The sequence below is a fragment of the Sorex fumeus genome, unplaced genomic scaffold (genome assembly GCF_029834395.1).
Source record: "Sorex fumeus unplaced genomic scaffold, SorFum_2.1 ptg000241l, whole genome shotgun sequence".
NCBI lineage: Eukaryota > Metazoa > Chordata > Mammalia > Eulipotyphla > Soricidae > Sorex > Sorex fumeus.
The window spans coordinates 1698234-1718312 of NW_026606298.1; the positions used below are offsets into that span (position 1 = coordinate 1698234).

A 20079-nucleotide genomic window follows, 5' to 3' on the forward strand; every position below is an offset into this window, starting at 1 on the left:
GAACACTTGGAAAGCAAAATAAAACTCCTCGGGAGGCACCGCAGACCCACAGAACAGAGGCCAGGCTGGAGACGGCGAGAGTCTCTGCCTTGCAGTGGGAGGGAACTTCACATTCTTGCCTTTCGCCGCTTGGTCTATGTTGTGCTTCACCTGTGCAAGTTGTGAACGTTTTGCTCAGCTCATTTTATCATTTCTTGGCATGGGAAGAAATAGAAGCATCAAGAATTTTTTTTTTTTTGGAGGACCGGAGCAATAGTACAGTGGGTAGGGCATTTGCCTTGCATGCAGTTAACTCCTGTTTAATCCCTGGCATCCCATATAGTCCCCCCACACCCCAACACCCGGGCACTGCCAGAAGTAATTCCTGAGCATTCCCGGTGTGCCCGCCAAAAGCCAAAAACAATAGAAAAGAAAGAATTTTTACTTTTTTGTCTTCTGTTGTTGGTTTTTGTTTGTTTGTTTTTTGGCCTGACTAGGCCATACTTGGGCTGGAGCGATAGCACAGCGGGAGGGCATTTGCTTTGCGAGCAGCCAGCCAGGCCGAACTGGGTTCGATTCCTCTGCACCTCTCGGAGAGCTCAGCAAGCTACTGAGAGGATCTCGCCCGCACGGCAAAGCCTGGCAAGCTCCCCGTGACATACTTGATATGCCAAACACAGTAACAACAAGTCCCCCCCAAAAAATAGACACGTTACTGGGCCCGCTCGAGCAAATCAATGAACAACGGGAGGACAGTGACAGTGACAGGCCATACTTAGGGCTTACTCCTGGCTCAGTGCTCTGTGATCACTCCTAGTGATGCCCACACACCGTATGCAATGCTGGGACTCGAACTGGAGTGAAGAGCGAGTTACTCAACCTGTACTATCTCTCTGGCCTTGTTTTTTTTTTTTTTATTTGACTTTTTGTTTGTTTGATTTTGTTCAGGGGACTCTATGGGGGTGCCAGGAATTGAGCCCAGGTTAGCCACATGGAGACAAACACCCTCCCCACTGTACTATCGCTTACGGATGTGCTTGACGGTGTTCAGCAGGCTTCAGCCAGCTCTGTGCTTGGGGCTCACTCCTGATGGCGCACAGGGGACTGAGCCCCATGAATCCCACCAGTCTCCCCAGCTCAGCACTCAGGAGACTTTTTCGATCCTTCACCATGGTGGCGTTCACAGAAAATACATGACAAGGATGCCGCTTTCCTTTCTGATCGTTTAAGCCGGGTGTGAGATGCGAGAACCCAGGAAGCGGTGAGTGTGCCGGCCAATGCCAAGGGCAAAGCCATGTGTCCCTGTCTCCTGGGGCCGAGCAGTGCAGGCCAGGCAGCAAGGCCAGGGTGCTGGAGCCGATACGAGAGTTGTGAGCACTGGCTGGCTGTGTGGACGTGATGTCCAAGCTGGACTAAGAATTAGGTCAGGGAAGGAGTCGATTCTGAGCCAGGGCCTTCGGTTGTGGGTGGGAGGGTGCGTGTCCCTCTCGGGAAGAGAAATGTCACGTCATGTCATGTCCCCCCTGGGGTCCTGTGTTCTCTCTGTCAGCTTTCATGACCAGGAAAGTGAGAACATTTTGGGGGGGGGGGGGTTACACCTGGAAATGCACAGGGGTTACTCCCAGCTCTGCGCTCAGGAGTCACCCCAGCGGTGCTCAGGGGACCCTATGGGATGCTGGGAATCAAACTCGGGTCGGCCGCGTGCATGGCAAACGCCCTCCCTGCTGTGCTATTGCTCCAGCCCCGGAAAGTGGGAACATTGGTCCATCCCCGCCCCCTCCCCTTAGACAGATGGCAGCTTGATTCCTGATGCCAAGAGGCACAGGGCTTGAATCTCTCTGCAGTCATCAGGTCCACGCCCTGGTTGCACAGCGGCCAGGATGGAGGACCGAGAGGCACTCCTGGGCTTCCCAGGGGCCAGACCCTGGCTGTCTGCCTTTACTTGGTCTCCCCCCTGGGGTGCTCCTCACGGCCTCAGGGACCTTTGGCGACTGAATGAGGCCCACTCGGGTGCAGCACCTCATGTTCTCTCTCCTTACTGCCTTCTCCAAAGTTTTCATCTTCTCTGGATTTCGTTGTTTCAGAGCCGTACCTGGCTGTGCTCGGGGCCCTTTCTGGGGCACTGGGGACGGAACCCCAGTCAGCTATGTGCACGGGCGGCGCCTTACCTGCTCTCTCTCTTTCTGGTCTGTGGATTTGTCGCGATCTTTGCCGACGGGTTGGTGGTGCAGCAGGCCTGGATTCTTCCCCAGTCCCACTGCCTACTCATTGTGTGATCTTGAACCAGTAGCTTGTGCCTCAGTTTCCATATCTGTGAAATGGGGCTAATATTAATAGTGTCTGCCTAGTAAAATTGGAAAGATTAAGCGGGTTAATTTGAGGAAAATGTTTGTAGTATGACTACTGTACACTGTCACTGTCCTCCCGTTGGTCATCAATTTGCTCGAGCGGGCACCAGTAATGTCTCCATTTTGAGACTTATTGTTACTGTTTTTGGCATATTGAATAATGCCACAGGGCACTTGCCAGGCTCTGCCGTGTGGGCGGGATACTCTTGGTAGCTTGCCAGGCTCTCCGAAAAGACAGAGGAATTGAAACCCAGGTCGGCCACATGCAAGGCAAACACCCTACCCGCTGTGCTATCACTCCAGCAAAAATTACTCTGTACAGTAATTTTCTGTGTATTGTATACAAAATTACCATACAGAAAATTACTTATTACCTTTCGGGGTGAGGCTTCCTTTTCTTTTTTCTTTTCTTTTTTTTTTTTTTTTTGCTTTTGGGGTCACACCTGGCAATGCACAGGGGTTCCTTCTGGCTCTGCACTCAGGAATTACTCCTGGTGGTGCTTGGGGGACCATATGGGATCCTGGGAATCAAACCGGGTCATGCAAGTCAAACACCCTACCCTCTCTGCTATCTTTCCAGCCCCTGGGTGAGGCTTTCTGAGAAATCTAGGTGTGGTTTAGATAAGGAGTGATTTATCCTAGTTTACTCTTAGACTCAGAGTGTACTTAGAAGGACTGTCCATTAGCCTATTGGTGGATTCCCTAGCTGGTAAAAGAGCTGCTGTGTGCACTTGGAGAATGGCTTGGCTTAAGCTGAGCCAAGACTGGCCATCGAAGTTTCCACCATCCCTGGTCATATGGAATGCTGAGTTCAGTCAGGTAAACCAAGCAAGAAGGGAAGCACTGCTGTTGGGGGGATCAGCAGGGGTACCTACTGTATCTCCCTTTTTTTTCCTAATGCATAGTCCGACTCCTTGTTCCTTTTCCAGAAGGTCAGTGAGTTCGTGTTCCTTTACTGTTAGATTCTGATCAGAGTCATCATCTTGGGACTACTATAGAAATGGCAGCCAGCAGAATAAGGCATGTGAGCTCAAATGCATATGATAAATTTTTGTTGGAATGTGCTCAGAATTGACAACAGGTTGTGTGATACCTTTAGTCAATGCTTGTTTGATTAATACTTCATTCATTCATTCATTCATCATCCTGTTATTCATCGATTGCCTCGAGCAGGCCCCAGTAACGTCTCTTTCATCCTAGCCCTGAGATTATATTCAAGGCTATTTAGGAGAATGAGACCCATCATTGTTACTGGTATCTGGCATATTTGGTACGCCACAGGGAGTTTGCCAGACTCTGACCTGTGGGCGGGCTACATTCGATAGCCTGCAAGTTTGTCCAAAGTAGGAATGAGATAATAAGATGTCATAATAAGATGTCCTGATAAGGTGTCGCGTGGCCGCAAATGCGGCCGCGCGGTTCTGGGAGCTGGATTTTATAGTCTCTGAGTCTTGGCGGTTGATGGGATTACACAGCGCCGTGATTAATACTTAATTTCTTTTTAATATAGAAAAGAGGGGCTGGAGTGATAGTACAGTTGGTAGGGTAGTTGCATTGCATTCAATCCTCAGCACCCCATATAGTTCCCTGAACCCAGCCAGTACTAAGCCCTGAGCACTGCTGAGTGTGGCCAAAAAAAGAAAAAAAAATTAAAACTAAGTAAATAGAGGAAAGAATTCAGTTGGGTAGAGAATGGAAAATTTATACGGGCGTTACAGTTCTGTTCTCCAGATCTCTGCATATTATAACTTTTGTCTCTCTGGTCGTTGTTGACTTGAAACAATTACCCTTGCTCCCTCTCTTTCTTTGTTGTTTGCGTCTCCAGCTACCCTTCTGCAATTTCCCTTGGGTCCTTGATCATTCTTCCATTTCTTCTCGCCCACCTTCTCTCTTCCTCTCTCTCTCCCAGTGTTTCATCAGGGGTTGAACAGTATCTCAAGGATATGTTGAGATGATCAGGTTCCGTTTTCTAGACCCACCGTTGCCATGTTGCCAGCCTTAAACGGACACTGTCCATGGAGCAGTCAGTGTGACTGGCACCTCCCCAGAGGTGCACGTGGTTTTATTTTTAGCCTCATCAGAATGCTGCTGTCTGAAATAAAGGTATACTAAAGTATGATCTTGAGGCTCTAGGGATTGTTCTGGCTGCCTAGTGAGCTTCTTCACTGTCACTGTCACTGTCCTCCCGTTGTTCATCGATTTGCTCGAGCGGGCCCAGTAACATCTCCATTGGAGACTTTGTTGTTACTGTGTTTGGCATATCGAATACGTCACGGGGAGCTTGCCAGGCTTTGCCGTGCGGGTGAGATACTCTCGGTAGCTTGCCGGGCTCTCCGAGAGGGGCGGAGGAATCGATCCTGGATCAGCTGGGCCAGCTGCACACAAGGCAAACGCCCTACCACTGTGCTATCGCTCCAGCCCGAGCTTCTTCAATGAAAAGTTTTGTGCATATATTAAATTCTATACCTTAGAATGCAGCATGTTTTTTGTCTATAGATTGTCTGGTAAACACACACACACATACACACACACACACACACACACATTCCCTATTCCGAGCCTCTGTTTCCGTCTGTAGCTAAGTTTCACACCATGCTTTTATTCCTCCCTTCACTCCCTTCAGTATATTTCACCCAGGCTATGACAGTCCTCTTTTGAGTAGTTTTCCTCAAGTTTCTTTAGTCTCACATCTGTTTAGAGGGTCCCCCCCCCCTCCCGTTAACATTTCCATGCTATAAAATTCAGCTCCCAGAACCGCGCGGCCACATTTGCGGCCACGCGACACCTTATCAGGACATCTTATTATGACATCTTATTATCTCATTCCTACTTTGGACAAACTTGCAGGCTATCGAATGTAGCCTGCCCACAGGGCAGAGTCTGGCAAACTCCCCGTGGCGTACCAAATATGCCAAATACCAGTAACAATGATGGGTCTCATTCTCCTAAAGAGCCTTGAATATAATCTCAGGGCTAGGATGAAAGAGACGTTACTGGGGCCTGCTCGAGGCAATCGACGAATTGACGAAAATCTTGGCAACCCTGAGACCTGATCTACAGAACACAGACCTGAGCTTAATATGTTGGGTGGGACCCAGAAGGGGGGAAATCTGCTGGAAAGTGTGATGTTGGAGCATTTTATGCATGAAACCCTGTTACTAACAAAAATATAAGCCAGGATGTCTAATATATTAAAAAAAAGTAAAGCAAACAACCTCACTAACTCCCCCAGGAGTGACTGCTATTCAAGATCAAGACCAAACTCCTGAATGGCAGATACATTCCTTCATCTCTGGGCCACATCCTGTGTTTCTGGTCATTTCTTGCCTTTTCCTTCCTGCCCTTCCTGGATTTTATGCCCTTCCCCGGTATTTCACAACCCTCCTTACATGGTACAGTCCCAACTGGAAAGCGTTCAGAACCACCCAAATTCAGTCCCCCTCGGTGACCTGACGCTCAGAGGTGGGGCCCGAGTATCACTGTTTGTTAAAAGTTTCATCTACTGATTGTAATTTTGTGAAAAACCAAAGGCTTTTCACCCACTTGTGAAGATACTGAGCTCTAATGCCCATCAGCCCCTTGCACACCTTCTCCTTCCTCTGCCGTTCCTTTATGTCCCTTTCTGTATCATTAAACTTTGCTCTGGCTTGTTTTGGGAGGGCAAGGGGAAGTGGGATGCACCGAGTTCTCCAGAATTACTCCTCATTCAGTGCTCAGAAATCACTCTGAGAGGGCTTGGGGGACCATATCGGGTGCCAGAGATAGAACCCAGGTCGGACGCATGCAAAACAAGCATCCTGTCCACTGCACCATCACTCCAGAAAACTGAGTGATCTTTAGTGCCTCAGTGTCATGTCTTTCTTCAGGCGTCTGTTGTCTCTCTTCCTCCCCCTAAGAGTTGGCTGGTTACTCTTCTAGGGCTTTCTATAGTTTTTTTTTAAAATTTTTCATGTGCTTGTCAGTTGTGAGATATTTCAAAGAAGGACCCTTCTCTCCTTTCTCTCATCCATAACGCGCCTCAAATCCTGGCATAAGGCTTGGCGCCTCAGTAAAAGTTGAATATAATTATACTTGTCAGCCTGAACACCAGGGTCTGGCAAGACATTCATCTGACTGATGGTTCCGTCGTTGTGGGGTTACTCAAGCAAGTGTCAGATTGCAAAGCAACCACTGCGGCATAAGAGTTAAGTCTTACCAGAAATTATTGGATTTTGTTCTATGCAACATGGCAAACTATAGCAAGGAGTATTGTATCAAAGTTCTTAATTCTTTCACAAATAGCTTTCTCAGGGATAGTCTCTTCCCTCTTACACAGTGTGAGAAGATGAGAACAGCTATGAATGACCAAAGAGAAGGTTTCTATGATTAATCATAGCTCTCTCTCTCTCTCTGAATCAGTGGTGTAATTCCATCGCAAAAAAAAAAAGTTGTAAGTGGAAACAAGCCCACATGCTCTCAGAATATGGAGAGTTAATGAGTTTGGTCAAGGTGGTGGATAAATATGTGAGGATTTAGAGATGAATGCCAAAGATAATTAAAGGAGTGGAAAATAGGTCCTCTGAGGAAAGATCGTGTAATTAGAACCAGAGGAGGCTGAGACGCACACATTTCATTACTGATTTCATGCTCATACCTGGTCCCTTCCCTACAAATCCTTCTGCGGGTCTTTTCAAAGAATAAGACTGTTTTCTTAGAGAATCACAGTCGAGGCCTCAGCTTCGGTGAAGTTAATGCAGATACAATCCTTGATCATACATAGAAGAACTGTTTGCGTTGCACCAGAGCTGCCTACGACAGTCTGAACTCCTTTCACACAGGACCCAGCAAGATCCGGAGTCCAAGGCTCTCCACAAACAAGCTTCCCCTTTCTCCTTCGGTCCCGTGTTCATGCCCTGCGCCTTTATTGCTACTTCGTGGAGTACTGGAATCCCTTATCTTATGAAAGAACTGCTCCCCCATCCCCCACCTTCTTTTTTTTTAAGTCTTCTTTAAGTCTTCCCATTTGTTCAATTTGCTCTAGCGGGCCCAGTAACGTCTCTGTTATGAGACTTGTACTGTGTTTGGCATATCGAATACGTCACGGGTAGCTTGCCAGGCTTTGCCGTGCGGGCAAGATACTCTTGGTAGCTTGCCAGGCTCTCCAAGAGGGGCTGAGGAATCAAACTCAGGTCGGCCAAGTTGGCCGCATGCAAGGCAAATGCCCTCCCGCTGTGCTATCGCTCCAGCCCTTTAAGTCTTCCTTAAAGACTTTAAAAAAATCTTTTTTGTTCATTTATTTGGGGGGCCTCAGGTATTACTCCTGGCTCCGCACTCAGGAATTCCTCCTGGGCAGTTCTCCGGGGACCATATGGCATGTCAGGAATCGAACCCGACACAGCCGTGTACAAGACAAGCTCCCTACCTCTGTATTAATGCTCCAGCCCCTATTTTAAGAAGTCGTATATGAAGACATTTTTTAACTGCCCTCCTGAGCCCAGACAGGATAGACCCAGTTGGAAAGCCAGGGACTTTCCATAACCTTAGGATAATCTCGTGAGAACACATCCCGGGTCTTACCCGACTCATCTCCCTCATCCACTGCCACAAGACTGAGATGTTTGAGAAAAGGGACCATATTGCATTGGTCTCTTTGGACAGGGAGCATTCAGGAGGGCCAGGGGAAGCACCCGACTCAGGGGATCAGGGCCCTGCTGGTGATTCTCAGTCAGCACTGACTGCTGACTCAGTACCTAAGAATATGATGGCTACTCAGGCCCTCTGTTGTCGGGGATACCCTGGCCACCCCAGCTGTGTCAGTGGCCTCCAAGTGCAAACTCGACATTGCGCAGGAAGCCATGTGGTGCTGGGAATTGGATCCTATTCAATGTGCCCTAACAGCTGTACTATCTTCAGGTCTCTTCACTGGTCTTTGTTTCTCCAAACCATAACAACCTAGAGTCTGCCACACGGGCGCTGTTGCTTTATAAATGTCGTATCCCAGCAGTGGCATCCATCACCATAAAGAAAGTGATTCTGGAGAACTTCAGCTGCTCTTGGGAAATCATTTTCTAAGGAAAATGATTCTGGAGAACTTCAAGAGGCAGGTAGATGCTCCTTCAGCCAGGAATCTTTAAAATAGTCCCAAAGGGAAGGGGGAATGAGTTGATGGTGGGCACTTCAACTCTGAAAGCTCTAGTGGTTTGACTTACATATCTAGCGGAATGGTTATGCAGTTAGGCATAACCATTTTATCTTTTTTTTTTTTTTTGGTGGGATGGGGGGCACACCTGGTGATGCTCAGGGCTTACTCCTAGCTCTGCATTCAGGGACCATTCCTGGCAGTGCTAAAGGGACCGTATGGGATGCCAGAGTTTGAACCTGGGTTGGCTGCATGGAAAGCAAATACTCTGCCCATTGTACTAGTGCTCTGGCCCCACTATTTCATTTCTTAAGGCCTTTAAGACTATGTCAGCTTTTACCAGACTGAGTTTATCTTTTGTTTGAAGTCATTTTAGATGTCCAGAAAAGTTTAAAAAAAAAAACAATGCAAAAGCTTCCTAGAAATCCTTCACTCAGAGGCCGGAGCGATAACACAGCAGGTAGGGCGTTTGCCTTACCTGGGTTCGATCTCCGGCGTCCCATATAGTCCCCTGAGCACTGCCAGGAGTAATTCCTGAGTGCAAAGTCAGGAGTAACCCCTGAGCATTGCTGGGTGTGACCCAAAAAGAAGAAGAAGAAAAGAAAAAAGAAATCCTTCACCCAGGGTCCTGTGTTGCTAATATCTCCTATAATCACGGAACAACAGCACAAACCAGAACATTCACTGTGGTACAGTGCTGTTATCTGAACAACAGGCCTGAAGTCTCACCAGAAGTTTTCTGACTCTCCTGTCTTTCTGTCCCAGACACTCTGTCTAGGATGTCACAATGCATTTAGTTGTCATGTCTCCTTAATGGCCTTCGAGTTGGGACAGTTACTCAGTCGGTGCTTTTATGATCTTGCTGCTTTTGCAGAGTCTTCGGTCGGTTGTTTGGAGAATGACTTTCAGATTTGGTTTGTCTGGGATCTTCTCAGGGGTAGATGAAGGGCCTGCGTTTGGGTCAGGAATACTGCAGAAGTGACGCCCCCTTCTCAGAGCACGGTGTCCAGATTACACGAGGTCATGTGTCTTATTAGCGGTGATGTTGAATCGCGCAGGTAAGAAGCTTTCTCTTGGATTTCTCTTTCCCTCTGGACTTAACATCTTTCACTAGGAAATTAATAATTATTAGATGTACTTGAAAACTATGTAAATGACCTGTTTCTCTTTTGATTTTTTTTTCCTTTTGGGTCACAACCAGCAATGCTCAGGGGCTACTCCTGGCTCTGCACTCAGGAATTACTCCTAGAAGTGCTTGGGGAACCCTGGAATGCCAGGGATCGAACCTGGGTCGGCCACATGCAAGACAAATGCCTTACTCGGTGTACTATTGCTCCAGCCCTCTCTTCTGACTTCTGTTTACTAATTTTTGCATGCATCAAGAATTCTTGTAGGCAACAAATCTTTTATTTCCCTTTTTCCTCTTCTTTTATTAGTATTGTGGTGAAATGGTTTACAGTAGTTTAATGTTTCTGGTTTTGGTGTATGAAGTTACCACACTTCATCATTACCAAAGTGTCAGAGTCCCTTCCACCAGTGTCATTCCATTGTCATGATGTGACTGCTAGCCCATCCCACCTCTTCCCACCCTCCACACCTGATAACCTCAATTCTGCTATCAGAGTCCAAGGTTTTATTTTCGCTGGACGCTATCTGTTCCCTTCCTTGTTTCACTATGGACTGCATATGTGTGAGATCATCTGGCCTTTGGCCTCCTTCCGACTTATTTCACTTCTCACGGCATCCTCTAGTTTCATCCAAATTGTAGCCTAAAGGTAAGATTTTCATCTATTTCACCCGGCAGTATGACATTCCGTTTCTTTGGGTTCTTTCCAGGTCTTGGCTGTTGTAGAGGGCACAGCAGTGAACGTTAAGGGTGCATGTATCTTTCTGAATTAGTGTTTTGTGTTCTTGGGAGAGATGCCACGGAGTGGAATCACTGGCTTCAGATGGCAGTTCTAATTTTAATTTTTCGAGATGTCTCCATACAGTTTTTCTGTAGACAGCGTTCCTACCAGCAGTGAATGAAGGTTCTCTCTTTTGTTTTTTGAGCCACATCCAGCAGTGCTCAGGTGTGATTCTTGGCTCTGTGCTCAGGAGTGATTTCTGGCTGTGCTTGGGGGACCCTGTGTGTGGGTTCTGGGGATTAGAACCCGGCTTGGAGGCAAGCAAGCAAAGTACCTTAATCCCTGCACTATCTCTCTGGCCTGAGAGTGGTTCCTTTTTTTTTTTTTTTAAACCACATCCCTCGTAACATCAAAAAAGTCTATTCTAAAATAGACTTTCTTAGAGAGGGATAGACATAGAAAGATTGCATTCATCTGGGGGATATAAAATAACAAAATATGAGATTAATACCCAAGAGTAGCTGAGATCAACACCAGGAGGATTACTCCATAGCTTAGAGGCCAGCCGGGTATTCTAGGGGAAAGGACAGTTCAGATAGAAAAGGGAGCACCAAATAAAGGGTGTTGGGAGGATCCTCCCAGGAGGGGAGATGCAGGTTGAAAGTAGACTGGACTGAACATGTTCGCCACTCAATGCCTCTTTTGCTGACCACAACACCCAAAAGGAGAGAGAGAACAAAAGGGAATACCCTGCCACAGTGGCAGGGGGGGATGGGGGGATGGGGGGGAGGGATATTATCCTGGTGGTGGAAAATGGGCACTGGTGGAGGGATGGGTATTTGATCGTGGTATGACCGAGATCCAAGCACAAAAATTTGTAAATCTACAACTGTACCTCATGGTGTTTCACTAATAATAAAAAAATAAAAAAATAATAAAAAAATAGACTTTCTTGATATATGCCATTCTTAACTGATGTGAGACAAAACCTCATTGTCATTTGACCTGCATCTCCGGATAGTTAGGGATGAGGAGCACTTTTTTACATGCCAGTTGGCATTGGTATGTCTTCTTTGAGCAAATGTCTTCAGCTCCTTCCTGATTATGTAGGGGGAGAGGGATTGGATTTTTTTGTTGTTGAACTTTGTGAGTGCTTTGTATATTTTGAATATTAGCACTTTATGGAGTGTAGCACTGTGGCACTGTCCTCCCGTTGTTCATCGATTTGCTCGAGTAGGCACCAGTAACGTCTCCATTGTGAGACTTGTTGTTACTATTTTTGGCATAGCAAATACGCCATGGGGAGTTTACCAGGCTCTGCCATGCAGGCCGGATACTCTTGATATGGCCCCCTCTTTGATAGGGACAAAGGAATCGAACTCAGGTTGGCCGCGTGCAAGGCAAACGCCCTACCTGCTGTGCTATCGCTCCAGCCCAATGTCATTGAGTGTATGACATGAAAATATTTTCTCTAATTCAGTGGGGTACAGAAACTATTTTTTTAAATTTTTGTTTGGTTTGAGTCCCACCAGGCAGTGCTCAGGCGTTACTCCTGGCTCTGCACTCAGGGATCACTCCTGGTGATGCTCAGGGGCCCAAGTGGGATGCCAGGGATCAAACCTGGGTTGGCCACATGCAAGGCAAACACCCTAACATCTCTCTAGTCCTAATGAAGAAATTATTTATTTGGATGTTTTCATGGGTTGGACCGATAGCACAGTGGGTAACATCTTTGCCTTGCACGCGGCCAACGTGGCCGACCCAGGTTCGATTCCTCTACCCCTCTTGGAGAGCCCGGCAAGCTACCGAGAGTATCTTGCCCGCACAGCAGAGCCTGGCAAGCTCCCTGTGATGTATTCAATATGCCAAAAACAGTAACAACAAGTCTCACAATTTGTTGTGAGATGTTACTGGTGCCCGCTCAATCAAATTGATGAACAACGGGAGTACAGTGCTACAGTGATGTTTTCATTGATTTATTTTTTCTTTCTGAATGGAGTGATATCACTGAATTCACCTCTGAAATCTTTATCATGGAGTGCTCTCACTGTGTTTCCTTCAGCGTATCTCATGGATTCGGATCTAATACTGAGGTTGTTAATCCATTTTCTGCAAAAAATCTCACTGTGAAACTTCCTTGCCCCCGTTTCATCCTGTGTTCATGAATTGGAATTCTTTTAGAAGAAGAGGATGTAGAAATTGGATCTAGATGCAGAGTGGATCTAGATGCATACTTAGAATCATTTTCTGACTTTTTGATTCTTCAGATAATTAGTTTGATAGTAATATTTGAAAAACACATTAAGTTTTGTTTTGTTTTTTGCCTTTTTGGGTCACACCCGGCCATGCACAGAGATTACTCCTGGCTCTGCACGCAGGAATTACCCCTGGTGGTGCTCAAGGGACCAAATGGGATGCTGGGAATTGAACCCGGGTCGGCTGCGTGCAAGGCAAAAGCCCTATTTGCTGTGCTATTGCTCCAGCCCCAAAACACATTAAGTTTTATTTAGTGTATTGACTTCTTATTTAAGCATTTATATTTCTTAATCCGGACTCTGTACCAGGCTGTGGGGCGGGTGAGAGCCCTCCCCACCCCAAGGGACCCAGTCCCGAGAGCCGACCTCCACTGACGACCAACGCCACGCTCCAGGCCACTTTCCAACACATTATAAGACACTTCCTTCCCACTTATGCCTCTCGGAGAGCCCAGCAAGCTACCGAGAGTTTCCCGCCCACACGAGCAGAGCCTGGCAAGCTCCCTGTGGCGTGTTCAATATACCCAGACCAGTAATGACTACAGGTCTCATTCCCCTGACCCTGAAAGAGCTTCCAATCATTGGAAAAGACGAGTAAGAAGAGGCTGCTAAAATCTCAGTGCTGGGAGGGATAGAGATGTTACTGGCACCCACTCAAGTAAATCGAAGATCAACGGGATGACAGTGATGATTTCTTAATACCGTATAATCTTAATACAAAGTGCTTATGTAAATACTTAATAGATGATCGTATTTCACTATAGGGAGATTGAAACACTCTCAGTTTTACAAATTAAAAAAATATATATCAATGTCGTTGGGCTGGAGAGATAAGGTTTTTTTTTTTTTTTTTTTTTTTTTTGCTTTTTGGGTCACACCCGGCGATGTACAGAGATTACTCCTGGTTTATGCACTCAGGAATTACTCCTGGAGGTGCTCAGGGGGCTGTATGGGATGCTGGGAGTCAAACCCGGGTTGGCCACGTGCAAGGCAAATGCCCTGCCCACTGTGCTATCACTCCAGCCCCTAGAGAGATAACTTAATGTGGGCTGGAGTGATAGCACAGCAATAGGGCGTTTGCCTTGCGCGCAGCCAGCCTGGCCGAGCCGGGTTCGATTCCTCCGCCCCTCTGGGAGAGCCTGGCAAGCTACTGAGAATATTCAATATGCCAAACACAGTAACAAGCAGTCTCACAATGGAGATGTTATTGGGCCCGCTCGAGCAAATCGATGAACAACGGGAGGACAGACGATGTGGACCGTTGGTGCCATGACCACTGCCAGAAATGACCCGAGCACAGAATCAGGAGCTGTCTGGAGCTTGGTGTCATTCATCATTCTGGAGGTGCTTGGGGAGCCCTGTACAGCTGGGGATCAAACCTGGGTCTCTGGAGTACAAACCGTGTACCAAGTGTGGTCCCAGAGCACTGTTGGGCATACCCCTTCCCCTCAAAAAAAAAAATTGAGTTAATACGTAATGCCTCCCCACAAATAGTTCCTAGAGCACACGCAGCTTCCATAAGGAGAACTCAAATGTTGCCATTTCTTGGCTTTTGTATGTTCACGTTGTCAGTCGCGGGCAGACTGGGTGCTGGCGCCTGTTTCTCGTGGCTTTTTATTGTCAGCAGTTTCCACCCTGACTCAGCAGAGGAGCATTCCACGGGAGTCGATTCATTTCTGAGTCAGTGATCGAGTCACTTCCTGAGGCTAGAAAGCTTTTTCAAGAACCAGGAAAGAGCCTGATGGAGAGACTGGCACTTACCAAACTTTGCCCTTCAAGCACCAAAGGGCAGACACTTGAGGCCTCACAGGCTGTGTGATTCTTTTTTTCTTTTTAATTTTTCATAGTGAAACACCATGAGGTACAGTTGTAGACTTACAAATTTTTGTGCTTGGGTTTCAGTTTTGCAATGATCAAGTACCCATCCCTCCACCAGTGCCCATTCTCCATCATTTACATTTCTTAAAAAAAATTTTGTTAGTGAAACACCATGAGGTACAGTTGCAGACTTACAAATTTGTGTGCTTGGGTTTCAGTTATACAATGATCGAGTACCCATCCCTCCACCAGTGCCCATTCTCCACCACCACGGATCCCAGTATCCCTCCCACCCCCCCCCCCCCATTCCCTCATCCCACCCTGCCTCTGTGGCTACTCAGGTCGCTGCTTTGAGCGTGAAAGTAGCCGTTGAGAAGCCGTTGAGAAGGTACAGAGTGAGTGAGCACGACCCAGTCCCAGCCATGCCAGATGGCTGGGGGTTCAACACCCCATCTCAGCTACACACATACACACACACACGCACACGCACACACGCACGCACACACACAAGCTCGCTCAGATTGTGGTCTCGCATTCATTCTTTTTTTTTTTCCTGCTTTTTGGGTCACACCTGGTGATGCACAGGGGTTACTCCTGGCTCCACACTCAGGAATTACTCCTGGCAGTGCTCAGGGGACCATCTGGGATGCTGGGAATTGAACCCGGGTCAGCCGCGTGCAAGGCAAATGCCCTCCCCGCTGTGCTATGTCTCCAGCCCTCGCATTCATTCTTGTCTCTCATTTTCCTCTCCAGGCAGAAGACTGACCTTTGGAAATATGTCTCTGGGAGATAGTCACGTCCTCCTAAAGACCTTGTGCTGGTGCTGCCATCGGAAAATCTGGTTACACTCTGGGGAGGCCTGCTGCCACGGCGGGACTGAACCCCCGCGGCCCTGAGATGAGTGTCCGGCCTGCGCGGGACACACCATGAATAGATACACCACAATCAGGCAACTCGGGGATGGGACCTATGGTTCCGTCCTGCTGGGAAGAAGCATCGAGTCTGGAGAGCTGATCGCGATTAAAAAGTGAGTCCCGGGGCTGGAGCAATAGCACAGCGGGGAGGGCGTTTGCCTTGCACGCGGTCGACCCGGGTTCGATTCCCAGCATCCCATAGGGTCCCCCGAGCACCGCCAGGAGTAATTCCTGAGTGCAGAACCAGGTGTAACCCCTGTGCAACACCAGGTATGATCCAAAAATCCAAAAAAAAAAAAAGTGAATCCTGATCTCGTCCCATGGTCCTTGGATCTCTGCGCCCTCTGCTTCCCGTTCCCGGCTCAGATCCATTCCTTAAAGAGTGGGCAGCGGGAAGAAGACTCTCACACACTGATTTCTGGGGAGTGCATACTTGTTGACACTGAGCATCTCACGTCAGAGGTTGTGAAGACGTTGCCACTTGAGGTCTACGCCTCTGCAGACGTGCTGCCTTTTTTTCCATTCCCTTCGGACTGGAGGTCACCTGGGCTGGCTGCTGCAGTGCTCACCAGGGGTGTGGCGTGCCGGAGATCACTCACTCTGCTGGTTCCAGGGAATCACAGACAGCAGAGTCTCCGGGCCCATGCTTGGCATGAGGGGGCAGTGCCAAGGATGGAATTTATGGCCTCGCGCTTGCAGCTTAGACCTTCTGCCACAGAGTTGGCCCTCAGCCCCACAACTGCTTTCTTGTTATAGTTGTTGCTGCTTTTTTTTTTTTTAAGGTTAGGGGGCCACTTCGGGCTCTGCGCTCAGGGATCATTCCTAGCAGGGCATGGAGGACTGGATGGGGTGCCAGGGAGCAAGCCCACAGAAGTCGCATGGAAGGCAAAACAAAACCCTTACTGATCTCTCTGGCACCTCACAACTTTTTTAAAAGCAGAGATGTAGTTCCGTGCTGGAATATTTGCTTTACTTGTGGGAGGTTCTGGGTTCAATGCCTGCGTCAAAGCGAAACAAGCAAGCAAAAAAACTCAAAAAAGGGCTGGAGCGATAGCACAGCAGGTAGGGCGTTTTCCTTGCTCATGGCCAACCTGGGTTCGATTCCCAGCATCCCATATGGTAGACTGAGCACCGCCAGGAGTAAGTCCTGAGTGCGAGTCAAGAGTAACCCCTGTGCATTGCCAGATGTGACCCAAAGAGGAAAAAAAAAAAACGCAAAAAAGATTAAGTGTTCTCATATTGTGTGGTAGTAATGAGTGACCAAGTAAATTAAGAAATATTATTTTAGGAGCCAGAGAGATCGCCCAGTAGGCTGAAACACATGCTTTGCGTGCAGAAGCCCTGGGTTAGATTCCTGGCATCACATGGTCCCCCGGGTGTGTCATGAAAACCAAAATCAAAAACAAAACAAAAAGAAACCTTATTTTGAAGGAAAGGAAAATGGAATTACGAGAAATGAAGTGACTTACTTGGGAATCACTCCCACATGTGGTGTTGGGCTGGTGACTACTGTCTTTCACCCGAGCCATTTCTCCTTGGCATTGTATTAATCCAGATGCATCATATTATTAGTTGCTGCGCGAACATTGATTCTAATAATGAGTGATTTCGAACAACAGACATCAGCTTACAGTGTGGGGGTCTGGAGATAGCTTAGCTGTTCACTGCTTTGGGCTATCTGAGGAGGTTCTAGTCAGAGTACTGGTTAGTGGACTCGGGGAGGACCCCGTCAAGCTCATGCCCCTGGTCGTGGGCAGCGTTCAGTATGGCCTTGAGGGCCTCTGTGTCCTGCGGGCTGCTCTGACTAGCCACGGGAGCCTCCGTGAACAGCTCATTGGCTTCCTTCTTCCAGGGAGTCTTCTTTTAGGATGGAACTCACCGCTGTTTTGCTTTCATAAACCATGGAAGCATCGTGCCCTCAAGCTGTCGGATGCTATTGGTTAGAAGCAAGTCATTGAAGAAGGAAGGGTTCTCCCTGGCATAAGAATACCAGAGAGGGGCTGGAGTGATAGCACAGCGGGTAGGGCATTTGCCTTGCACACAGCCGACACAGGTTCGATTCCCAGCATCCCATATGGTCCCCCGAGCACCGCCAGGAGCAATTCCTGAGTGCATGAGCCAGGAGTAACCCCTGAGCATCTCTGGGTGTGACCAAAAAAGCAAAAAAAAAAAAAGAATACCAGAGAGTGTGGCTCTTTGGGGACCATTGAAAAGCCTCTCTGTAACCAAATGCCGTCTCAGTGTAGCCACTTGGATGCCCTGCAGATTATCTCCAAGCCAACTTAGATAAAGCATAACCTCCTTCTCTTGCTCCAAGCTTATTCCCTCCCTGCAAGACCCGGGAATTCTTTGGACTTCCCTGCGTATACCCCACCGGTGGTCACTGATCATAGTAATCACCTAGTCCTACAGATGCTTAACGACTGAATATTTGTCTCACACGCCTACTTCTCTGTAATCCCACAGCCAATTCCCACTCCTCAGGCAACTTTTTCACATGGATCTTTAGAAGGTGGAGGAGACCCGGTTGCCCACCTTGGCAGCAGCTCAGTAAAGCCCCATTGACTGGGTCCTGCCTCTCTGTGCTAGATCTCTCCTGTTCCTGCCAGCACCTTCCAAACAGCCCTCTCTACCCAAGTCCTTAGCTCAGGCTCTGCTTTCAGGGGAACCCAAAGTAAGGCAGCTTCCAATATCTTCCTCCCAGTTTCAGGATCAAGGCCCCGAGTATTTTGGGGGAAGGACAGGGGGGTTGGCCTCACACGACTGTGCTCAGGTAACTCCTGGTCCTGCACTCAGGTATTACTCCTGGCAGTTCTTGAGGTGAACACCACATGGGGTGCCAGAATTTGAACCCAGGTCAGCAGCGTGCAAGGCAAAAATGCTCTACCCACTGTACTGTACAGCCCCAACCCCCCAAGTTCTAATGTGGGCAACAAGGTAGGTTGCTGTGTCCATGGGTGCCTTTATTCCCTCTAACTATCTCTCCTATAACTAGTATTTTGCTTACTTTATTTAGGCCTTATTAAAAGCAAGTACCTTAACCCCTGTACTATCTCTCTGGCCCAGAACTAATTTTGGGGAGGGGGGTACGAGGGGACACCCAGTTTTGCTCAGGGATTACTCCTGGCTCTGCCCTCCAGGATCTTCTTCTGGTGGGTTCAGGGGACCATATGGGATGCTGGGGATCGAACCTGGGTTGACCACATGCAAGACAAGTGCCTTACCCTGTGTACTACTGTTCTGGCCTTCCAGAACTAAAATTTGTAATTTAAATGCCAAGAAGAATCTAAGTGCTACTTACTCCTCTGTTGGGCAGTGCAGTGCTAGACACTTATGTTCAGGGCACAACTCACTGTCACCCATCGGCCAGTTCCACCCCATTATATGGCTCTGTGTAGCCTATCAGTGAAGAATAGGGTTTTAAATGGCTGGGGGAAAACAGCTCAAAAGGAGGATAGGACATATTAAAAATTATAAGAAACTCAAGTTAGTTCCCGTAAATGAAGTTTCATGGGAACACAAACCTTTCTGTTTGGTCTGTGCGCACACCCACACTCTAGCTACAAAACAGAGTTGCAGCAGAGTCCAGACAGCCTTCGAAACCTGAGATCTGCCCTATCTGATCCTTTATTGTAAAAAATTTGCTGGGCTGCACTCTTTACAATAGCCAGAATCTGGAAAAAAAACTGAGTGTCCGAGAACAGATGACTGGTTAAAGAAACTTTGGGACATCTACACAATGGAGTACTATGCAGCTGTTAGAAAAGATGAAGTCATGAAATTTACATACAAGTGGTACAATATGGAAAGTATCTTGCTAAGCGAAATGGGTCAGAAAGAGAGGGACAGACATAGAAAGATTGCATTCATCTGGAGAACATAAAGTAACAAAATAGGAGACTAACACCCAAGAATAGCCGAGATAAATACCAGGAGGATTACTCCATGGCTTGGAGACCAGCTACACATGCTAGGGGAAAAGGCAGCTCAGATAGAGAAGGGAGCACCAAGTAAAGGGTGTTGGGAGGATCATCCCAGGATGGGAGATGCATGCTGAGAGTAGACTATAGACCAAACATGACTGCCACTCAATGCCTCTTTTGCAAACCACAGCACCCAAAAGGAGAGAGAGAACAGAGGGGAATGCCCTGCCACTGAGGCAGGGTGGGATGGGGGGATGGGGGGTGGGAGGGATACTGGGATCCATGGTGGTGGGAAATGGGCACTGGTGGAGGGATGGGTGTTTGATCATTGTACAATTGAAGCCCAAGCACAAAAATGTGTAAGTCTGCAACTGTACCTCATGATGTCTCACTAATAAAAAAAATTTTAATTAAAAAAAAATTTGCCGGGCTGGAGGATAGTCCAGGGGTGAAGGACTATCCCTCACCCCCGTGAGGATGCCTTGCGCATGATGCCAACCCTCTCTGGTCCCCTAGCACAGAGCCAGGAGGAAACCCTGAGCACTCTTCAGGTGTGACCCGGAAGTTCTCTCCTCTTCAGTAAAAAACAAGTTTGCCAACCCCAGATCTAAAGACTGAGTAGAGGGAAAACGCCACAAATCCAAATGTCAAGGTTATGCTTTGACTGTGCGTCAACCCCGATCACTGTTTATTTTTGGTTTTTGGTTTTTTTTTTTTTTTTTTTTTTTTTTTTTTTTTTTTTTTGCTTTTTGCTTTTTGGGTCACACCTGGCGGTACACAGGAGTTACTCCTGACTTGTGCACTCAGAAATTACTCCTGGTGGTGCTTGGGGGAATATATGGGATGCTGGGAATCGAACCCGGGTCGGCCACATGCA

General features: G+C 47.7%; 2 protein-coding genes across 2 annotated transcripts in view; both read left to right on the forward strand.

The window, feature by feature from the left end:
* LOC130018212 (uncharacterized) overlaps window positions 1-15261 on the forward strand; it is a 28063-nt gene extending 12802 nt beyond the window's left edge. Inside the window, exon 2 of the mRNA XM_056108977.1 lies at window positions 15119-15261. Coding sequence (XP_055964952.1) covers window positions 15142-15261 — 120 coding nt within the window. The 5' untranslated portion in view covers window positions 15119-15141. The remainder of the gene's footprint in view (window positions 1-15118) is intronic.
* The window catches only part of CILK1 (ciliogenesis associated kinase 1), a 51425-nt gene continuing 46497 nt past the window's right edge, over window positions 15152-20079 (forward strand). The window contains exon 1 of the mRNA XM_056108973.1: window positions 15152-15392. Within this exon, the coding sequence (XP_055964948.1) occupies window positions 15292-15392 (101 nt within the window). The 5' untranslated portion in view covers window positions 15152-15291. The remainder of the gene's footprint in view (window positions 15393-20079) is intronic.